The sequence below is a fragment of the Lissotriton vulgaris genome, unplaced genomic scaffold, assembly GCF_964263255.1.
Source record: "Lissotriton vulgaris unplaced genomic scaffold, aLisVul1.2 SCAFFOLD_998, whole genome shotgun sequence".
Lineage (NCBI taxonomy): Eukaryota > Metazoa > Chordata > Amphibia > Caudata > Salamandridae > Lissotriton > Lissotriton vulgaris.
This window is the reverse complement of record NW_028251137.1, coordinates 603,413-623,896: the sequence shown is the minus strand read 5'-3', so window position 1 is coordinate 623,896 and position 20,484 is coordinate 603,413. Positions and strand designations below refer to the sequence as shown.

Below are 20,484 nucleotides of genomic sequence, written 5' to 3'. Positions count from 1 at the left end.
TTTCCCTTCCAAGAGTATTTATTAAGATTGTGGTATATTTTTGTCGTTATTTGGTCTTGTGCTAAGCCTTATATAAAAATCCTTATTTTTATAATACTACTGTGTCGTGTCCATTTGTAGTGTATTCACTTCATTACTGTATGTGGTCATAAATGCTTAACACACAGCCTCTGAGATAAGCCTGTCTGCTCTGCCAAGCTACCAAGGGGGTGAGCAGGGGTTATCAAAGGGTGTGATCCCCTTGCCCTGACTAGAAAAGGTGTGTCCCTATTTGTCAGAAGTGCATACCTCTGCCAACTAGAGACAGCCGGTTCTAACATGCTCCTTGAAAAGGTCCTTCTTGTGTGTCTCAGCGACTTCTCAACTAGCAAATAATGTTGCACCAAAGAACAAGAACAATGTGGGTTTCCTGAAAAGGAATTCAACAAATAATCAACTTCTCAGAGAGGTGGATATTATAAGTCATGGATTTAACATCAATTAATCCACTAGAGTAGTCTTTTTAGATGTACCCAAAGCTTTTCACTAAGTATGGAACACAGAGAATCCACATTAATAAAACTCCCCAGAATGTATAAAACACACTGGCTGCATTGAACCTGCTTTTGAAGACCACGTAAATGCCAAAGTGGAGCAAGGTGTGTGCAAACCACACAATTATTTGCCTCACAATGACTTATGCATTACCGGTTTGGAGCAGTTGCCAGGCGAAGTATTGTAAATCTTGCCCAAAACTGTAAAACAAGGCCATTCAGATAGCAGGAGGTGCTACTTGCTTCACAAGAAGAGCAGACGTCCACAGAGATTTAGGAGGTGAAATGTTGGAAAACCATCTCAGCAAACTCACCAAGAAATTCTACAAAGGAGTGGGAAAACCCACTGATCCAAAAACATTTCTGCTATATGTGACGCATTAATGCACTAACCCCGAAAACCAGTTCACCTGTGACAATGTGTGACAGATAAACAAGAAAACAGACTTGCAACTTAAAAAATTCAAAGTGAATGTGGAGTAATGAGGCTCAAGCCTTGGTATCCAAAAACACCAATGTCAGATCGAATATGATAGTCAGAGATGAAGAGACTGGCATGGGAACACCCTGTCCTGCCTACAGGAGTCTACTGTTGAAGGTTTTTGAAGCTGCTGTCCTATCGGGACCAGAGAGCCTTGGAGACAGAAGAGCCATTTGAGGAGTATCCCACGGGACATGCCAACCAGCTGCTGGAGTTCTGCTCTAGGCCTCAAGCAATGGGGGATAACCAGGTGAGGGGTCCGGCTGACTAACTCCGTAGCTGACACTGAGGCCATGGAGGGGCAGCCACAGCATGAAAAACAGGCCCCAGGCAAAGGGTGGACAAGAGGTCTGGGGTGCCCCTCCACAACAGAGAGCAGGGCAAGCAGTAATACTCTCATTAAGCCGAGTTGCAACCGAGGGCTCCCAGTTCTATGGTATTTTTTTGTGGGCATTTCCGTCTGTATTTATCCGTACTTATTTTTGTCTGCTTCCTCTGTATTTATCCATATTTATTATGGGTTTTGTGAAAAAATATTGCTGAAACTGGTATATTTTCACATTCATTTGAAGTGCCTGCCCTGTTTCAGAGATATGAACACCCGCAGAAGATAAATCAATTCACTTATAGGAAAATATGCACATTTCAGTATCAGCATTATGCATATCTACTGCTCTTTAAGCCTCTTTACTAAAATTCCTTTTTTTAACTCCCTTACGTATCAATCCATAGTTACCGGCCTGGCAGTCATGGCAAAGTGTATTTAGAATCACTCAAAAAGCACCCTATTTCCGTTTTTATCCACATTTAAAAATAAATACAGACAAGAATATGAATGATTTTCAGTCTGTATTTATCTGTAAAAATCAGTAAAAATGGAAAACAGGGAGCCTGAATAATAATGAAACATCTTTCCAACATCTTGTAATGGATTTTAAAGCGGCAGATAACAAAACATTGAAAAGTTTACCTTGTGAGTTAGGAAGTTTTTAAGAAAGAACAGATTGACAAATTAACAATTTAAATGAAAAATCTAAATGGATATTAAGTCTTTTTTTTATAACATCCCAAACTTTTGTCCAAAATTTTGAAACAGAAGGACAATCAAAAAGCAAATGTTTTAACAAACCAGTATGTAAAGTACTGTGCCAGCAATTTGAAGTCGGAAGAAGTTTAGCTTAAAACAATCGCAATGGAGACTTCTTAATATTAATACCAACAATATCATTACATTTCCTAATGGAAACAAGCAAAGGTTCAATAACAAGAAGAAATAGGAGCGGAGAGAGTGGTCAAAGTACTCCCCAGTTCTTGATTCAACATTACTGCTCTGTGTATGTGTGTTTGAGGTGGGTCCTATAAATGATCCTGGACCCACATATAAATGTTCCAGACACACCTGGGGCCTCATTTACAAGAAACTGACGCATCAACATCCATGCGCCAGTTTCCTTGCACCTGCGCCAAATGTCCTTGCCACACCATGGTTGCGCTATATTTACGATACAGGACTCCATGGCACAAGGAATAACAGATGCGTCAGAAATTCTGATACATCTGTTGGCACAAAAGTGACCCATTGCTGGAGTTGGTTGTAAAACTCCAGCAATGCACCAGAATACATAGGTGAGTCCCATTGTAAAAACCCTGTGTCATTCCTTACACCTGGTCTGAGCAAGTGTAAGGATTTTGATGCAGTGAAGTCATAGAGAGTTGCAGTGAAATGTTGTAAATTTCACTGTGCCAGTTCTGCATGGCTTTTTTGCATTGGAACGCCTACCCTGCTTACATTATACCTGGAGCAGGTATAATGTGGTGCCAGGCTCTACAAACTGACACCTTCGACCCGATGTGTTAGTTTGTAGATATGGCGCTGTGTGGTGCACTGATTGCCACGCCACTGCGGCAAAAAAGTAATGATGCAGTGGCTGCGCAAGGGCCCCAGAGTTTTGTCTCTGCCCATAAGGCACAGTTCTCAGATTTTTGTGAAAGACTAGAAGAGAGGTCACTAAAGCAGCCCAGCGCAGTAGCAGGAAGCATTTTTGATGTTGAGTGGTGGTTGTTGGGCAGGCACAATTTTCAGCTGTTCCCAGAATTCCTGCCTGTGAGGGACAACCCTTCCTGTGGTAGGGAGCCACTAGTGTGCAGCTCCGAGGTCAGAATTTCAGATTTCACCCACCCCTATTTCAGTGGCGGCTGGCAGAGGGAGTGCTGTGGGGCACTGGGGTGGGGGGAGGGGCAGGGTGAGAGTAGCGGACTCGGACATACGATGGACAGGATAAAAGTTATTAATTAAATTAAAAAAACTATTTACCTTGCGTTAGCTGCATCGCCAAGTTGGTGATGCAGGGAGCGCAAGGTAAATAGTTTTATTTGTTTAATTACTTACTTTACTCCTGTCTGTCTTATGTCCGAGTTCACTAATCCCCACCCTGCCCCTCTCCCGCCTCACCCTTTTGCCCCGCAGCACTCCCTCTGTGAGCCGTCACCGCACTATTTCTTTTTATGAGGCTACAAATCATGCATGTGCCTAGAAGACTAATGTGTATATTAGCTGGAGGAAATAGCCTTCTAGAACAAGTCTTTACATTTTCTTACCTGATGCATTAAAACAATAGGCGTTGAAGGTCTTTGATAGGCTCACAGACCACGTTACAGCTCCTATCTTGCTCTGTCCGCATTTCTCGTTTGCATGAATTCGAGAAATGACTCCAAAGCCGTCTGCCACCCATCCAAAACTGCAAAAAACACAACCCCACATTATGATGTAAATTGCATTTGAAAACCATATATTACAAATTAAACATAAAGGAGAGTACCTGCAAGTTTCAAAACCATGGGTGTTGACCTCCTCTATGTGACTTTTATTTGCCAGAATGAATCCAAATTGTTCGCAGACAGTTGCTGCTGTGGCATAGTCAAAGCGGTATCCGCCATCTTTAGGCTTCACCAAGGTGACCCCCTTAATTCGGCACTCTTCAAAGGATAGATCTGGAAACGAATTGGCAAGTTCACAGATAAGATTTACAATCAATAATTTTACAAGACTGCTTTTTCAAGAGCCAAAAAAGTCAGGCAAGCATGTATAAGATTGTGGTTCTTAAAAACAAACACGGTCGCCCATTGTTGATAACTGCAATTCGTGCTTCTGTGCTTTCTCAAGGCTAGTTTCTGTTTGAATGAGTGATGAGTAGTACTTTAACGATAAATACTACAACACGCCCCTTTCAGGCCTGGCCTTTACGGTCAACAGGAGTTCTAGGCTGGTTTCAGATTAAGTACCCGCATCTTTTCTCTTCTGAGATAGGAGCACCACGCAAATAAGTAAATAGTTCACTAAGCGCATGGCGGAGACTTGACCAGTTACTTATGTCGATGATTGCAAGGGGTCAATCAATCAATCAATCAAACAAGGTTTATAGAGCACGACTACTGACCCGTGAGGGTCTCGAGACGCTGACGGGGTTAGTGAATAAGGCTTTGGTGTCACAAATATTCCTACAGGGCATGTCAGAAAATAACAAAAAAATTCATTTTAGAAAGGTAAAAAAGCCTGCATTTATTCATTGTAACATAAACACAACACACACATTACTGCAGTTCTTAATGCAATTGCTATAAAACACTGCTTTGTATGAACAGCGGGCAGATTCAGCAAATCTCCTCATCCTGATGGACGCTGGAGGAGAAGCCGCACTGATCCTGTTGGACCTGTCCGCGGCCTTTGATACGGTCCACCACATGATACTGGTGGGCCGGCTGAGGGCCTCGGGGATTCAGGGCAAAGCACTTAAGATCTTGAAAGCTTTCCTTTCCAACAGGAGTCAGGTGGTGACCTTGGATGATCAAGAATCCAGTCCGTTCGTACTCCCTTGTGGGGTTCCCCAGGGCTCATCAATGAGTCCAACTCTTTTTAATGTTTATGTTTCCACCCTAGCACCAGTCATCAGAGCCTTTGGTTTTAATTTAACATCATATGCAGACGACACACAGATCGTGGTGTCGCTGCTACCGGGAGGAGAGGAAGGCACGGCCAGCAGGTTCAAAGATTGCATGCTTTCAGTCAGTGACTGGATGGCAGGGAATTGCCTAAAACTGAACTCAGCCAAGACCGAGGTTCTCCTCTTTGGGGCTAGAGAGAATTTCTGGTCCCCAAGATGGTGGCCGGAAGAGTTGGGTGTCCCTCCCTCACCTGTTGCCAAGGTCAAGAACCTTGGGGTTGGAGGAGCTTAGCGCGCATCCAAGATGGTCGCATGAGCTGTGAGCTCCCGAAACCCTCGCCCCCTCCACCGTCTATCCTGGCGCAAATCCTGTTTCTGACGACGGGTTCTAATAGCCACGACTCTCCTGATCTGAAAGGCCTTTTTCAGATTTTGAATTGGATGCCGGGCGCCCGAATTACTCCTTCCTGAAGCCTGGAGGCCTACACCGTGGTTCATCCCGGGACTTGGGCATCTGGAGCACCCCGAAAGTAGTTGAACAACAACGGCCTGTGGTAGGGGACGGCTACCCGGGGTCTACTTTCGTTTTCGTTTTCTCTGGCTACGAAGATTGGAGGTGGCTGCCTAGTGATCGAGCTGGCCTGTGAGCGCAGTCGCTTGACTGATCTTCACCGACGCCCTGCATTTCAATCTCTCGTAGTTTTCCTTGGGGGGAGCCATTTACACCAGGTCCCAAAAGCCCCTGAGGGGCGCACATCCCACCATGGCAGCCAAGTCTGAGAGTGACAAGCGGTCCCTCAAGAATGTGACTCGCGGTGGCGTGACTCAGACTACCATTATGGACAGATTTGCGCGTAATAAGGGCTTGCCCGGCGGGACTGGTAAAACCCCGGAGGACCTTGGTGGTGGCCCCCCGGAGTCGGAGGAGCCAACACTTCGAGATGTGATGGGCGCCATCGCTAGCATACAATCGTCCATGGGCCAACAATACGAAACCTTGGCAGTCAAGATCGACACGGTGGCGGTGGATGTGGGCCTGATCAGGGCGGACTTGGCCAAAACCAACGAGAGAGTCAAGTCGTTGGATGTCAAGACAGCCAGTCTCACCACTGATGTCTCCGAACTCCAGACTGAGATCCGGACTCTTCGGACCTCGAGTGACCAGTTTGCCCACCAGCTTGAAGATTTCAAAAGTCGCGCTAGGCGCAATAATGTTCGCATAGTCGGAGTTCCGGAGTCCTCAGCCGATCAATCCACGGACTTGCTCGTTGAGGAGCTGATCGTCAACCACCTCGCCCCTAAGGGCCTGAGTAACCTTTTTGCGGTGGAGCGCGCCCACAGAATTCCGGGCGGCAGACGCAAGCAGGGGTCGGCCCCGCTACCCATCATTGCGCGGATCTTAAACTTCAGAGACAGGGACGCCATTTTGCAGGCTTCGAGGACTAACAGCCCCACTAAGTTTGAGAATGCGTCCATCAACTTTTACACTGATTTTACCCCTTCAGTGCAGAAGCAGAGACTGGGATTTACTGGGGTGAAGCGGAGATTAAGAGACCTGGTCATGAAGTATGCTATGTTTTTCCCCGCCCGATTGCGCATTGAATATAATGAACGAGTGCTCTTCTTTGATATGCCAGAGGTGGTCAGTGACTGGTTGGACACATTATCTATGCCACGGGACAATGCGGAACAATCCAGAGGTGCTGAAGGCAGCCAACGGGACCAGGAGGAGTAGAGGCACTGGTGTGTGCTACCATCGTATTGTGTTACGGTGGATTGTTATCTTTTTTGGGTCGATGACTTTCTTCAAGACAAACCCTGGGGCGGCGGGGAGCTCGGGGACTTTTCCTCCTCCGGGGGTTTTTTCCTTTTCTTCTTGTAGTTTAGTTTTTTTGGGGTAGGGCGACAGGCACATTGCTGAATGGGGTGGTTTTATGATTTGCAGGGGTGCAGGGTGGGGGGTTGTTGTTCTGGTATCCTGGGGGAGGGGGGATGGGTCTTCTTTTTTTGTTTGCATTGTTCTTGAGGCTACGTATTGTTGCTTATTCTGTGTTTCCTTCGTGGGGTTTGGGGGACCTGACTACTCACTTTCGGGATGGGGGTAGAGGGTTGAGAATCTTGAGGTTGAACAGCTGGAGTCTGATATAGTGGCTTTGGAGAGGGATCTTGAGGGTGGGGTCACGCGTGAAAAAGTGAATGTTTTGCAACTGAAGCAGTCTGATTATAAAGCCTTGGTTACGAATGCCGCGAAAGCTATGAGTCGAGAACAACAGGGCTGTTTTTATGATGTGGGCGATAAGGCGGGGAAGTTGATAGCTTGGTTGGACAAAAGGGAGAGATTGAATCATGTGGTGCCTGTGGTTGAGCGAGTGGATGGTGTACGTGTGACGGATCCGTTGGAGATTGTGGAAGAATTTGCTTGTCACTTTCGAATGGTGTATGCGCCGGTCTCGGACCGGCCGGAGGAAAAGTCCCATCTTTTGCTTAGGGATATTGCTTTGCCTTGCCTGTCCGACTCTGATAGAGAGCTAATGGAGGTGGATTTCTCCACTGATGAAGTAGCGCTCGCTATTCGCTCCATCCGCTCTGGAAAAGCCACGGGCCCAAACGGTATACCCATCGAGCTGTATAAGTTGTGTCCGAATAAAATGGCGTTGTATCTTCGCTCGATGTTCTTGGAGTCCAGGGAGAGGGGTTCGCTCCCCCATGATCAGCGCTTAGCGTCCATTGTGGTGATCCCTAAAGAGGGTAAACCCTGTGAATTCTGTACCTCCTATAGACCTATTTCACTTCTGAATGTGGAACCTAAAGTCTTGGCGAAAATATTAGCTAACCGTCTGATTAAAGTGATCGGAGATTTGGTACACCCAGACCAATCTGGCTGTATTCCGGCCCGTAATACTGCACTGAATTTACGCCGTCTTCATGGCGTGCTGGCGAGGGCGGAGACGCTGCGTGAGCTGGGCATTTTGGTTTCTTTAGATGCCACTATGGCATTTGATACAGTGGAATGGCCATATATATGGGCGGCTCTGACGAAGTTTGGCTTCGGACCGGTGTTCATCGGGTGGGTCCGATTACTATAGGAGGAGCCCCTGACCCAGGTGGTCGTTAACGGTCGAGTGTCGGCTCCCTTTGTTCTGGGAAGGGGTACGCGGCAAGGATGCCCTCTTTCTCCGCTGCTTTTTGCCTTGGCTCTCGAGCCCTTGGCCGCCTGGTTGCGATGGGAGCCATCCCTCAAGGGTATCAGGTGGGTCCCCGGTTTTGAAGATCGCATTTCACTTTATGTGGACGACATTCTCCTTTACCTCACCTCCCCTCGGAAATCTCTGGGGGTACTGTTCGACGTCCTTCATTCCTTTGGGAGGAACTCAGGACTGGTCATCAATTGGGGCAAGTCTTGTGTGTATTCGCTCACTGACGATATACCACTCGTACCACGCAACTGTCCTATACAGATTTCATCCACCGGGTTTAAATATTTAGGGCCAGATGTAGGTAAGTTAATTTTACCGATTCATAAATACTGAATTTTACCGATTCGGTATTTATGAATCAGTAAAATAGAAGGGGGGAGATGTAGAAAGAATCGGTAATTGAATTACCGATTCTGTAAGAATCGGTATTTACCGAATCGGTAAATACCGATTCGGTAATGCCCATTGATTCCTATGGGCATTGAAGCCCATAGGAATCAATGGGCATTACCGAATCGGTATTTACCGATTCGGTAAAAACAGAATTTTGCAAGGGTGCAGGGGGTGTCACTTTGACACCCTCTAGCACCCGGATTTAAGGCATGTGTGACATGTGGCACACAGACATGCCCTGAGGGCATGTCCGTCTGTCACATGCCATAGGTGTGCATGCACAGATGTGCATGCACACCTGGAATCGGTATTTTACCACCCAATTGGATTGGGTGGTAAAATACCAATTCGGTAAGGCCTGTGGGACTCAGAAGAGTCCCACCTACATTTCAAAATTACCAAATCGGTAAAAATACCGATTCGGAATTTTACCGATTCGGTAAATTTACCGAATCGGTAAAATAGGCCACCTACATCTAGAATAGCCATTTACCGGTCAATAAATGTCTACCTACATCTGGCCCTTAGGAATCTATATTTCGCGTGATTCGGTTGTCATGTATCGACTCAACTTACTCCCCCCGCTTACTCGCTTAAAAGCAGATGTGAAAGCCTGGAGCAGACTGCCGCTGTCCCTGGTGGGCAGGGCAGCCTTATTCAAAATGATGTCCCTTCCCAGATTTTTGTATGCGCTTCAGAATACTTTGGATTTAGTGCCTTCCAGCTACTTCCACGAGATCGAGTGCCTACAAAGGAAACTGTTGTGGGCCGGACGTCCCCGGATTGCCTTGGCCAAGCTTACGTTGCCTTGGTATGATGGCGGTATTGCGTTACCGGATATACGACGATATTACTGGGCCTCTCAACTGAGCTCGGTTAATCATGTGATGTATGGTCCAGTTTCTAACCCGGCTTTTGCTATGGATAAATGGCTGCTGCCGGGCGGAGACTATAACAGGGCGCTTTATTCCAAACGGTCCGATGTGGCATTGACTGGGCCTACCAGAATTGCAGTGCGGGTCTGGTACAACGCTAATGCTGCTATGGGCAGGTCCGACACTCTCACTCGAGCGACTCCACTTTACGCTGCTGAGAGGTTGTGCAATCTGTGGACCACCAAGGGGTTCGATAAATGGGACCTTATTGGGATTAGTAAGGTGGGGGATCTTTGGCGGAAGGACAAGATAAAATCTTTTGAAGAGTTGCAACTAGAATTCAATCTCGGTCCTCGAGAATACTTTCGGTACCTCCAAGTCCGACACGCGCTTTTCTCTGTTTTTCCGGCTGGCACGCCCGTTCCAGAATCCTCACCCCTGGAGGACAGAGTACTCGATGGACACGTCCCGGACAGTACGATCTCTCTTATATATAAAAAGTTGATAAACGACAAAGCGGACCTTCTTCTACAGCTCCGCACGGCCTGGACCGGCGATGGACTGGAACTTAATGATGAAGACTGGCAGGCGGCGATATCCTCCCCGAAGGAGGTAGCAATCTCGGCCCGTCTGAGATTGGTGCAGTTAAAAATCCTACACCGAGTGTACATGACGGGTCCTCGCTTGCTGCGTATGCAGTATGTCTCAGATGATTTGTGTAAGCGTGGGTGTGGCATGGTGGGTACATTCATTCATATTTTGTGGGAATGTCCGGTGATAGCATCCTTTTGGAAACGCGTGCATGGTGTTATGTCTGAGGTGACGGGTGTTTCGCTTTTGCCGGAGGCCCGAAGGTGTCCCTTAAATGTGTGGGAGCCCAATGATTATAATGTGGCCCAGACGCAATGGGCCACCTTGGGTAACATGATCGCCAAGCGTGACATTGCGCAATTGTGGGGGTCGTCTAGGGCACCTAGTCTGTCGGTCTGGTCTAGAAACATGGACTGGTGCATGTTTCGTGAAAAAACAGTCTACATTGCTCGGGGCAGGCCCAAGACATGGGGGAGGGTGTGGAATCAGTGGAACCAATATCGTGGTGAAATTTGTACCCCCCCATCTGAGCCTCCACCGGAGGTGCTACAATCCCCTTAGCATGATGTTCCTTCTAGTTTGAATTTTGTCGATGTATTGCTGGCCATCTCTCGTTCCCCCTTTTCCCCCTCCCTGCTGCTCTTCCTGTAGACTATGTACAGTTGTAGATATGGTACACCCTCCCCAGAAGGATTACTTATGTTTCTGCCCTTTGTTTAGACTCTGCAGTTATTTTCTTTATTTTTTTGGTTTGTGTTTTTTTTCTCCAAAATACAAAATAAAACCTTATTCCTCATGTACTGTAATGTATTTCCATGTTTATCAATAAAGGTTTAAAAAAAAAAAAAAAAAAAGAACCTTGGGGTTCTGATGGACGATAAACCGTCCTTTAGGCCCCAAGTAAATGCGCTATCCTCAGCCACCTTTTTTGTTCTTAAGTCCCTACGCAAGATTCTGCCCTTTCTTCCAGTTGAGCATAGAAAAACAGTAGTGTCTGGATTGATCCTGTCTCGGCTGGATTATTGCAACGGCCTACTGCTCAATGCTCAACAGGGGCTCTTCAATAAATTACAAGCTCTGCAAAATGCAGCGGCCCGCCTGATTACGGGTACTCCCAAATTTGCCTCTGTCGCCCAAGAGTTGGTGAAATTACATTGGCTGCCGGTGCGCAAGTGGATTGCATTTAAAGCATTATGCATAGTTTTCAAGGCACTTAAAGGGCTGGGCCCTCAGTGCATGACCCAGTGGAACAAACCTGCTTGATCACTGAGATCAACCGATCAGGGGCTGATAGTGATCCCAAGAATTAAGAAAGCCCGATGGGGAGGCAGAAGCTTCTCCTTGGGAGCAGCAAAGGCTTGGAACGCCTTGCCAGCAGACCTTAGACAGGCACCAGACTTGATGTCCTTTCGGAAGGTCTTGAAAACATGGTAATAGCAATAAGCTTTGGGGCTAGTCCTCGGAGTGGTCAACCAGGGCCAGGACACTGAATGGTAACAGTGCGCTTTATAAATGCTGAAAATAAATCACAAATTTCTCACCGATACTAAAATAGATTGGATCATCTATCTGGATTTACATGGCCTCAGATGGTAGGACTCAAAGATCTATGCAAAGTGTGCTTTCTTACTTTACTCATACTTGCCTACAATAATTGCTGCAGATAGTAGGCCTTGCCAGTAAACCACAGTAGTATGTATGGTGGATTAATTCATTAATTTTGTTACACTTGGGAATCATTTTTCCTTAAAAGACGTCACTTGCCAACTATCAATAATGGAGCTTTTGGGGCACTTTCCCATTCTATTTTCAAACTGACTGCAAGTTTGTCAACAAAAAAAAAATGAACAAAAAAAGGTAGCTAGGGGACCCGTTTGTCGCACAAAACAAGTGCGTCGTTTTATCATTTACAATACAATGAACAAGAGTTGCTCACCTTAAATAATGGTTTGCCACCAGTTTAAAGCATAAATAATAAAACGTATCTGAGAGTCAACTATCAGAGCGAGTAATAAGTTACAGGCTAAAAACTGAAGATGACTCGAGAGGTGTTATTCTTGAATTGTTCATTCCTTTATTCAATTTTTGTTCTGCATAACGAGAATCGAATAAAGGAATGAATAATTCAAGAATAACACATCTTGATTCATCTTTTTGCAAACAATATTTTGCCTGTAAACTATTACTCGCTCTGATAGTAGACTCTCATATGTGTGTTAAAATCTTTTGTCAACAATACATTTGTTATGAGTGTTCCCAAAGTTATGACTTTGAGAAATTTCTCCAACATTCTCAATGTCTTCTTCCACGGGAATATATACTTTCTCACTTGTTCCCATGATAATTTCATAAAGTTGGTGGAATTGTACAGAGTCACATGTGGAGTTTTCAGCTGAAAGAAACTGCAGATTCTCATTCAGTGAATCAGTAATTGGGAGTCTCTCCCATACCTTTCACTTTTTGTGGTCTTGAAAGTCTTCATGGACGTCAATCCACAAAATTGCCAGGCGTAGCGGAGGTGACATCATACAACCTTCGACCTCAATGACATCACAAGAACTGACATCATATGACCTTTGACCATGGTATGACAATGAATCTTTTCCCTGAATTGTAGTGAGTGACATATGTGAGTCTGACATCTTATAGAGTGGTTTGCGGGGTGCGTGGGAGTCTCTCACCTGACAAAATAGTGAAAGAAATGGGCTGTACGGTTGCTTTTTAAAGCAAATTTTCATAAAAATGTGCTAAAAAGCCATTGGCCCAGAAAAGACACTAATCAAATTTCCTGTCTCTTCATGGTATGCAAAACTAATGAATTTTGACAGTCCCATTAGGTGATCTCATTTTGTTTTAAAAATGTCCTATGGGTGCACTTATATGTCAAAAACTACCTCCATTGCCAGGGCCAGAATTTTCTCACGGATGCCGCTTTTGCCTAAATATTAAATACAATGTGCCAGATTTTTGGGATTAAGGATGCCCATGTACTATGGATGATCCTAGGGCCAGAAATTACATCTAGCATATCGAAGACCGCATTTGTCTTGACTGTCCTCTGACATATGCAATGGTTTTCCTCTCTTATTCCAAATATTTCCTCCACTTGCCAGCTCTAGCATGCTGCCACTAGTGCCAACCATGCATTTCCCTCAGTATGCCAGTGCCAGCACTTTTCCACAGTTGCCCCATGCCATTAGTTACTTCCAGTGCCAGGGCCAGCATTTTGCTGTGGGTATCCCATATGCAAATATTTTCTCCATTATGCCAGTGCCAGCATTTTGCATAGGTGACTCTATAAGTCACGAAGCATGCCAGGTACAACAGTAGACATGCATGCATAACAACACGTTCTCACTCATACACACTTACATTCACTTATTCACACTCATTACCCCCAAGTCGCTCTAGTCCCCGTCCCCTTCATAACCATTGAGATAGTCCCATCTCGCACACAGAAAAAAGAACGAAGGAATGCTGGACCTACCCCTCGCTCTCCCTCTGTGAGTACATAAGCGTACAGGTCCCAGCATTCATCCTGTTCTTTTTTCTGTCTCTGCCTATCGGAGAGAGAGCGTTGCAGGAGTTTCATGCTCCTGTCTGAGCTGGCTTTACTCACGTGGATGATGCTGGACGAGTGTCCTTGTGTCTTCCTGTTCCTCACCCTCCTTCCCGGGCTTGGGGGGTGTGGTTCGGGCCCAATTCGCTGCATGGAGTTGCTGGGGTCTTCTGCCGCCCCTCCTGTTTTGACCTGCTTTTCAGGGGGGGTGAGAGGGCGTGGTGTTTTCGGTCGACAGAAGGTGGGTTGCTTGGTTCCGCATTCCGGGTCGTATTGCCTGTCTTTCGGGATCAGCGAGGCGGAAGTCAGGCATTCTGATGCGGGCTCCTTCGCTTTGGGAGGATTCAGGGGCCCGCGCGGGTGAGTACCGCATAGGGATGTGAATGTGGTCATTTCTCCTGCCAGTGTGTTGGTTACTGTCGTTTTGGGAGCGCTCGAGCGTTCCTCATTTGTTTTGCTGATCCTGGTCTTTGTTTCCTTGTTGCCTGAGTTGCTGTAGTCCGGTCGACATGGGGAAACATGCGAGGAAGAGCCGCCATCGGGAACGCTCCTCTTCCTCTGATTCCTCCTCCTCCTCTTCTCCTGCCAGGTCTCGGCATCGCAGGGTGTGCGGTGATGCCAGGCTTAAGCGTCTCATCAGAGAGACTCTTTGCGGAATGGGAGGTGATGGTGCTCGGTCTAAGGGCACAGGTCCGGAGTCTTCTGGTTCCTCTGAAGGCGAGGCTGAGTGGTTGGGAGACTCTGAACAGAAGGGCAAATACATTGACAAGGAAATGTTGGCTGGGCTGCTGAAGCATGTCAAATCTAACATGGGGTTTCCGGATGATGAGGCTCCAAGTACGTCTGGTGGTCCCTTGTTACGCCAGTTTCAGAGCTCTACCACTGTTTATGTGCCTATTCATCCTTTCATTAAAGATGTTCTGCAGCAGTAGTGGGTGGATCCCGATAGGATCTTGCTACCTCGTTTTATGGCTAAACTTTACCCTTTGCAGGATATGGCTGCGGAATTACCGTACTCCATTCCTATTGATCACTTGTTGACCAGTCTGGTGTGTCGCACTTCCTTGGCGGAGGATGCTCTCCCTGGCTTGCCGGCCTTCATCTGGGCTTGGTATTGTCAGGAGAAATGCTAGGACCTGTATGCTTATGTACTCCCAGAGGGAGGGGGAGGGTAAGTCCAGCATTCCTTCGTTCTTTTTACTGTGTGCGAGATGGGACTAACTCAGTGATTATGAAGGGGACGAGGACAACGGGACCAGGAGTAATGAAGATTACCGGTAAGTAATATGACATCACAACTCTCATTCAGTCTTGCTCACTCATTTGCACATACTTGCACTCATTCTTTTTTTCACTCAGTCTCTTGCACTCACTCTTACCTTGGTTCACTGATTCACACTCTTTCACTCACTCTTAATCTGACTCACTTATACTTTTTCACTCACTTACTTTCACTCACACATTCTCACATAAAAACATACATGCTCATGCATACAAATACTCTCTCACACAAACTCACTCTCACCCACATGCACACTCACAACATACATTTAAAAGCTTTATATTTTACTTTTTATATTACTTACCTAAGATGCCAATGAAGGTTCTGTTCCGGATCTTGCTGCTCGACTTTTTATTGCACTAATAGTGAACGATAGACGATTATTCACTATCAATTTAATAATCAATGAGCAGCAAACGAGGAGGTTGGAGCCTGATGGTAATAAGGCAAGACCAATCACTGATTTTGTCACCTCTGAGGCCAGGGGTCGCAAAAGGTGTGCAAGGTGTTGCAAGCGTCAAGCCAGGGGTTGCAACTGCAATCCCTAAATGCGTCCATGAAGGTCTTGTGACTGGGCAGATGGTACTTTCCACAGTCAAAAAAGACCCTAGAGAATTGTTCAATATTTATTTAAAACAAAAAAATAATCATGGAATTAGGTGTAGTACCGATGGAATTCCATCTGGCATAATTTCGTCGTTCAAGCCCCAAGGCCTGGTGAGAAAACCCCATATATCAGTTTCTGGGAAACTAATAGAAAGCTGGAAAAAAGGAAAAGAAAGACAGCTGACATGCCAAAGCCTAAATAAGTAAGTAGGTAATCAGTTTTGGAGAGCAACATAGTTAAAAGTATTTCTCCAACAATGTAGAGAAAAAACTCGCAGCATTGCTCCATTATCTTTTGAAAGATATACACTGTACTAGGCAGTCAGGACTATTTACAACCAGCAAGTACAAGACAGCTCCTAACTGTTTCACAGCTGACAACGGAAGGCGCACTGAAAGCCTCTTACAGTCGGAAGGCGACACGTTTCTTATTTTTCTCTCTTTCAAGTACATGAATTTGCAGCGGCGGAAGTAAATTATAGCATGAAATTATAGAGAGTATTCGGAATCTGAGTAACACTTGATTACAAGCATCAGTTACAGCCTGAAACGAAAGTATGTTTATATCAGACGTTAATTTAGATTTTTAAAGAGTAAGGAAAATCTGATTTGCCATGTGAGTGCATTCCTACAAGCAGCGGTACGCTCACGTGCCTCCATGAGCGAATTTTAATGTGATAAATGTACTTAACATTGCTAAGCGGAATATATCTATCATCGCCCCTTTTTCCACATATAAACCTATCTTATGCCGATGTTGTTAATACTGCCCATAAACAAAGGACTTTATCTGATCATGTTGCTGCTACTATTGGCATGACCAGGAATGGGTGGTTATAATTAATCATATTTTCACCATGCTGCTAAACACTTATCGCATTTTATTCATAATATGGCGCTGATTTTGTATTCTCGCCTAACTTTATATTTGCACTACGCTGTTAATGCTGCTAGACTTTGTATGCCTGTCCAACCATTTTTTAAAGCTATTTTTATTATTTTATTTGGAAATTTACTGTTGTAATATTGTATTTGTATTGGATTTTAATGTGGATCTATGCGCTCTGAAATTTGTACTGTATTTTTCCTGCTGGTGGTGATGAACTGTGCTTTTATGGATACTTCTATCCGAATAAAGATTATTTGAATTGAATTGAAGAGTAAGGAAAAAAAACCAGTAAAGCACAAATTTTCCCTTGAGAAATGTTAGTTAAAAATCATAACAAAATACAAGTAAATATAAAGAATTCTTACAGTTTATTAAAGTTACAAATGTTAAAAGAAAACACAAATAAAACATTAAAATAGATTTCTTACTTTTTTGACTTTCAATTTTGCCAGCAAGATTGAGTCACAGAGACAGAAAAGACAGTAAGACATAAAATTAGTACAATACTTTTTGTATATTCGGACTCTATTGGTCACATCTAAGCTATGTGCACTTGTAATATGGTATATCAGCAAAAGATGTGGAGATCCTAAATTATACTGAGTGAAGCGTCGACGCGTTTCGGTGGTTTTCCCAAGTGTTGTCCACCTTTATCAAGACACCTTAAATTTTCTGTCGAGGTATTGGGATCAGTATAATTACCCTAGGGAAATGAACATACAATTAGGTTTAATGAATTCATGCATACACAACACAGCATATTGCTTAGCCAATGGCAACTGATACGTGACTCTTCATACGTACACCTAATTTTGTACTAATCGGTTGGTTTATTCAAATGACCTTGCAATGAGTTTAATGCATCCATGCAATTGATACGTGGCTCTTCATACGTATAACTACTTTTATATTGGTAAGTTGGTTTGTCCAAGTGTGTTGTTTTATCCGCACTTGTGCACACCATTATTAGTCGTTCGCTGTACATTCATTATAAATCTTCTAGATCAACAATTCTAGTACAATCCATTATAAGTCTTTTAAATCAACAATTCTAATACATGTATATCGAAACATTTGTTATTAATGATACCTCCACATTATATGGTCATAAACTTGGCAATTTGCTTCTTGCTATAAACCTCTTTCTATATTAAAGAGCAATTGTATTCCTAATCCCTCAAGAACGGAAAGTAGTCGGATTTAAGAATGATATTTGGCCACCGCCATATAAATTTGAGGAGGGTCTGTTGTTTTGAGCTCAAATAGTTGTTAGATTCTATATCTGGGAGCCTACTAGTAAGATAATGAAGAAGGAATTTATGAAATTTGTGATGGACGAACGTATGCCAAATTGATGAATTTTTTTGGCGTTCAAATCTTATTCTGTCCTATTTATATGGAGATGACAAAAAATATTTACCTTGAAGTCCGATTACGGAGCTTAAGTTGGATTTCTAGATTATTCCATGTTTATGCTCTCAATATTAGAGTTATGAGGAGGGGACATGTAACTCATATGCTGCTTCTGTAATTTGGGAAATAATGGAGTACAGATAAGAAAAATGGGAATTTTACACTGTTCTATTTCTAATTACAGCGTGCTTTCTTAAAAGGTTGTCTAATTAATGGAAGTTCAGCATACCTGTTTATATGGGTTCGTGGGTATAAGGTCTATTCTGAACAATTGTGCCCAATGCGTGCTATTCGTCTTCTTTGAAATATTAAAATCCAGAGGCGCCTAAGTCATGTCCTTGCGGAATTGAATACTGTTACTCTAAAAATATAGGAGGAAGTAAGAGAATATGTGAAAGTCTAATTTCGGTTAGTTGGAGTCAAAATTATCGATCTATTAATATTGTAAACTATCCCTAGTTATATGGGCTTACCTAATTTGCCGCATAGGACTGCTCACTTCTCTGGTTATGATCAATCTTAAAAATATAGACCCAAAGGCATTTAGTCTCCTCTCACCGTGGTATGGAAACTTGTTCCTAGGAATCAATAAAGAACAAGGCGTTTTAGTGGTTAGGGAAAGAGTCTGGTTGGTTTAGTGGCCGCTATTGTTTTAAAGCCTATCCGAATGGCGGTGCTTACCTTTAGTCTTCTGGAGCACAGTCCGCTTCTCTGGTTCCACGGGAAATGACCGAGGAAAAGAGAGCGCTGTCTTTATATGCTTATTGCGGCATATGATTGGTCTGAATTTTGGCCAATCGGGTTGATACTACCCGAAACCTCGAAATTTGCATAGTGGGGCTTGTATTATGGCTCCCCTATTGGCTGTCTTTATATGCTCATTGCGGCATATGATTGGTCTGAATTTTGGCCAATCGGGTTGATACTACCCGAAACCTCGAAATTTGCATAGTGGGGCTTGTATTATGGCTCCCCTGTTGGCTGAGGGATGTCTTCTGATTGGTCAGGGAAGTGTGTCATGGAGATCGGTCCTATTTCAGAAGAGCTGGTTGTGCGGACTTCCTAGGGAACATATTTTGTGATTTTCAGGAAGTGTAGTGTTGGTTTAATTCTATACTTTCGTAGCGGATTAATATACAACTGTTTAAGACTGATACCAAATGCAAGAAATAAAGGATGCGGGGGGCTTAAATTGAATGGGATATAACCCGAAGGTCGTTTTTAGCGAGATTGAATAGAAGGGTTCAATGTGATCCATAATAAACGGAGAAAATATATATTTTTTTAAATTGTGTGTCGTATGTCTTAACGATGGAAATGTAGTCATTGTTAACTCGAAGGGACTGTAGGACAGCTCGAGCAACCACCCCAAAGCACAAAGGGACAATGTGCCCTTTGGTGAATTCTTAAGACTACGACGAAATTGTTCCAACTTGGACGATTTCTACAAACATTCTGAGAACATGACAAGAAAACTGAAGGAGTGAGGCTACCCCCACAAATTAATTAAGAACTCCCTCAAGCGGGCAAGGTTCTATGACCGAGATAGCTTGCTCGATCAAAACAAAACCTGCAATAAAACCGACTTAGATAAAATAGTTTTTGTAACTCAGTTTTCACACCTGAGTAATCAAATTAAGAACATAGTGAATAGGAATTGGTGCATCCTTAATTTTAACCATGAAACCAAACTCAATAAACTGTTTTCGTTCCGTAGAAACAAAACACTACGTAATAGCCTAGTCCACACTTTTAAACCATCTATGGAAACACAACGAACTCTGATAGGGCCAACAGTCACAGGCAATCACACATGCGGAACTTGTTCAGTATGTCAGCATTGTATCACAGGCACCAGTCTGGAATTCAATGGTAAAACCCTAACTCCAAGAACTTTTAACAATTGCAGGAGCCAAAATCTGGTCTACCTACTGATTTGCCCCTGTAATCTCGGTTACGTGGGGGAAACCAGTGTGGAATTTTAGTTTACGAGCTGAACATCATCTGCGCCAGCTTGTCACCCACGTACAACGTGCACGACGGCCATTTTAGGTATCATGGTCTCCCTGTCCACGATCGATCGCCAGCACGCTCCTCTGACCCTGCAAGCATCCTCCGCGCACCCTGGCTCCCCCCTCCCTCCCTCACATGAGCATAACCCTTCTCCTCCTGCATGACCCTGTCCTTGGGAGTCACGCTCGCGCCTGACCAACACCCCCTCTCCTTCCATGAATACCCCTCTGTTGATAAACCATCCCTCCGCACTTGATTGTCCACGCTACATGAATACCACTCCATGGATGACCCCTTCCCCCGAGTCCGACTGTCCACACAGGTCCGAGGCCATCGCCTAAGCCGGGAGATACCATTTACTGCCCCTTATTGTATGGAGTCGCTCCTCTTCAAAGGACCCACTATTGATCATGGCCTCCCCACCCCATGGGATACGATCAGGCGCACACATCCTAAGAATCGGCGGAAGTTGGAACACTCAGCCGCGTGATAGCCCCCTCCTGTTATCAGCAGGGTGAGGACCTCTATTGTGGATGTATGTGGGGGTGGGTTTGACATGAGGATTATGGGAATGTCATTTCATAAGTTTAAAGAGTCCTTTATGCAATAAAGAATGCCCACATGTCATAAACCAGGGTATAAGAGGCCAGGTCTCAGAGAGGCTGTTAGAGCACCTCGAGACGATACCTTGTTGTCTGATCTGATGTGTTC

At 44.5% G+C, this 20,484-nt stretch overlaps 1 protein-coding gene across 1 annotated transcript in view; it reads right to left on the bottom strand.

Annotated features, from left to right (window-relative positions):
* The window catches only part of LYVE1 (lymphatic vessel endothelial hyaluronan receptor 1), a 166,945-nt gene that overhangs the window by 92,257 nt on the left and 54,204 nt on the right, over nt 1-20,484 (bottom strand). Inside the window, exons 2-3 of the mRNA XM_086950733.1 lie at nt 3,834-4,005; nt 3,613-3,752 (exon numbers count right to left, since the gene is read on the bottom strand). Of these exons, the coding sequence (XP_086806859.1) occupies nt 3,613-3,752; nt 3,834-4,005 (312 nt within the window). The remainder of the gene's footprint in view (nt 1-3,612; nt 3,753-3,833; nt 4,006-20,484) is intronic.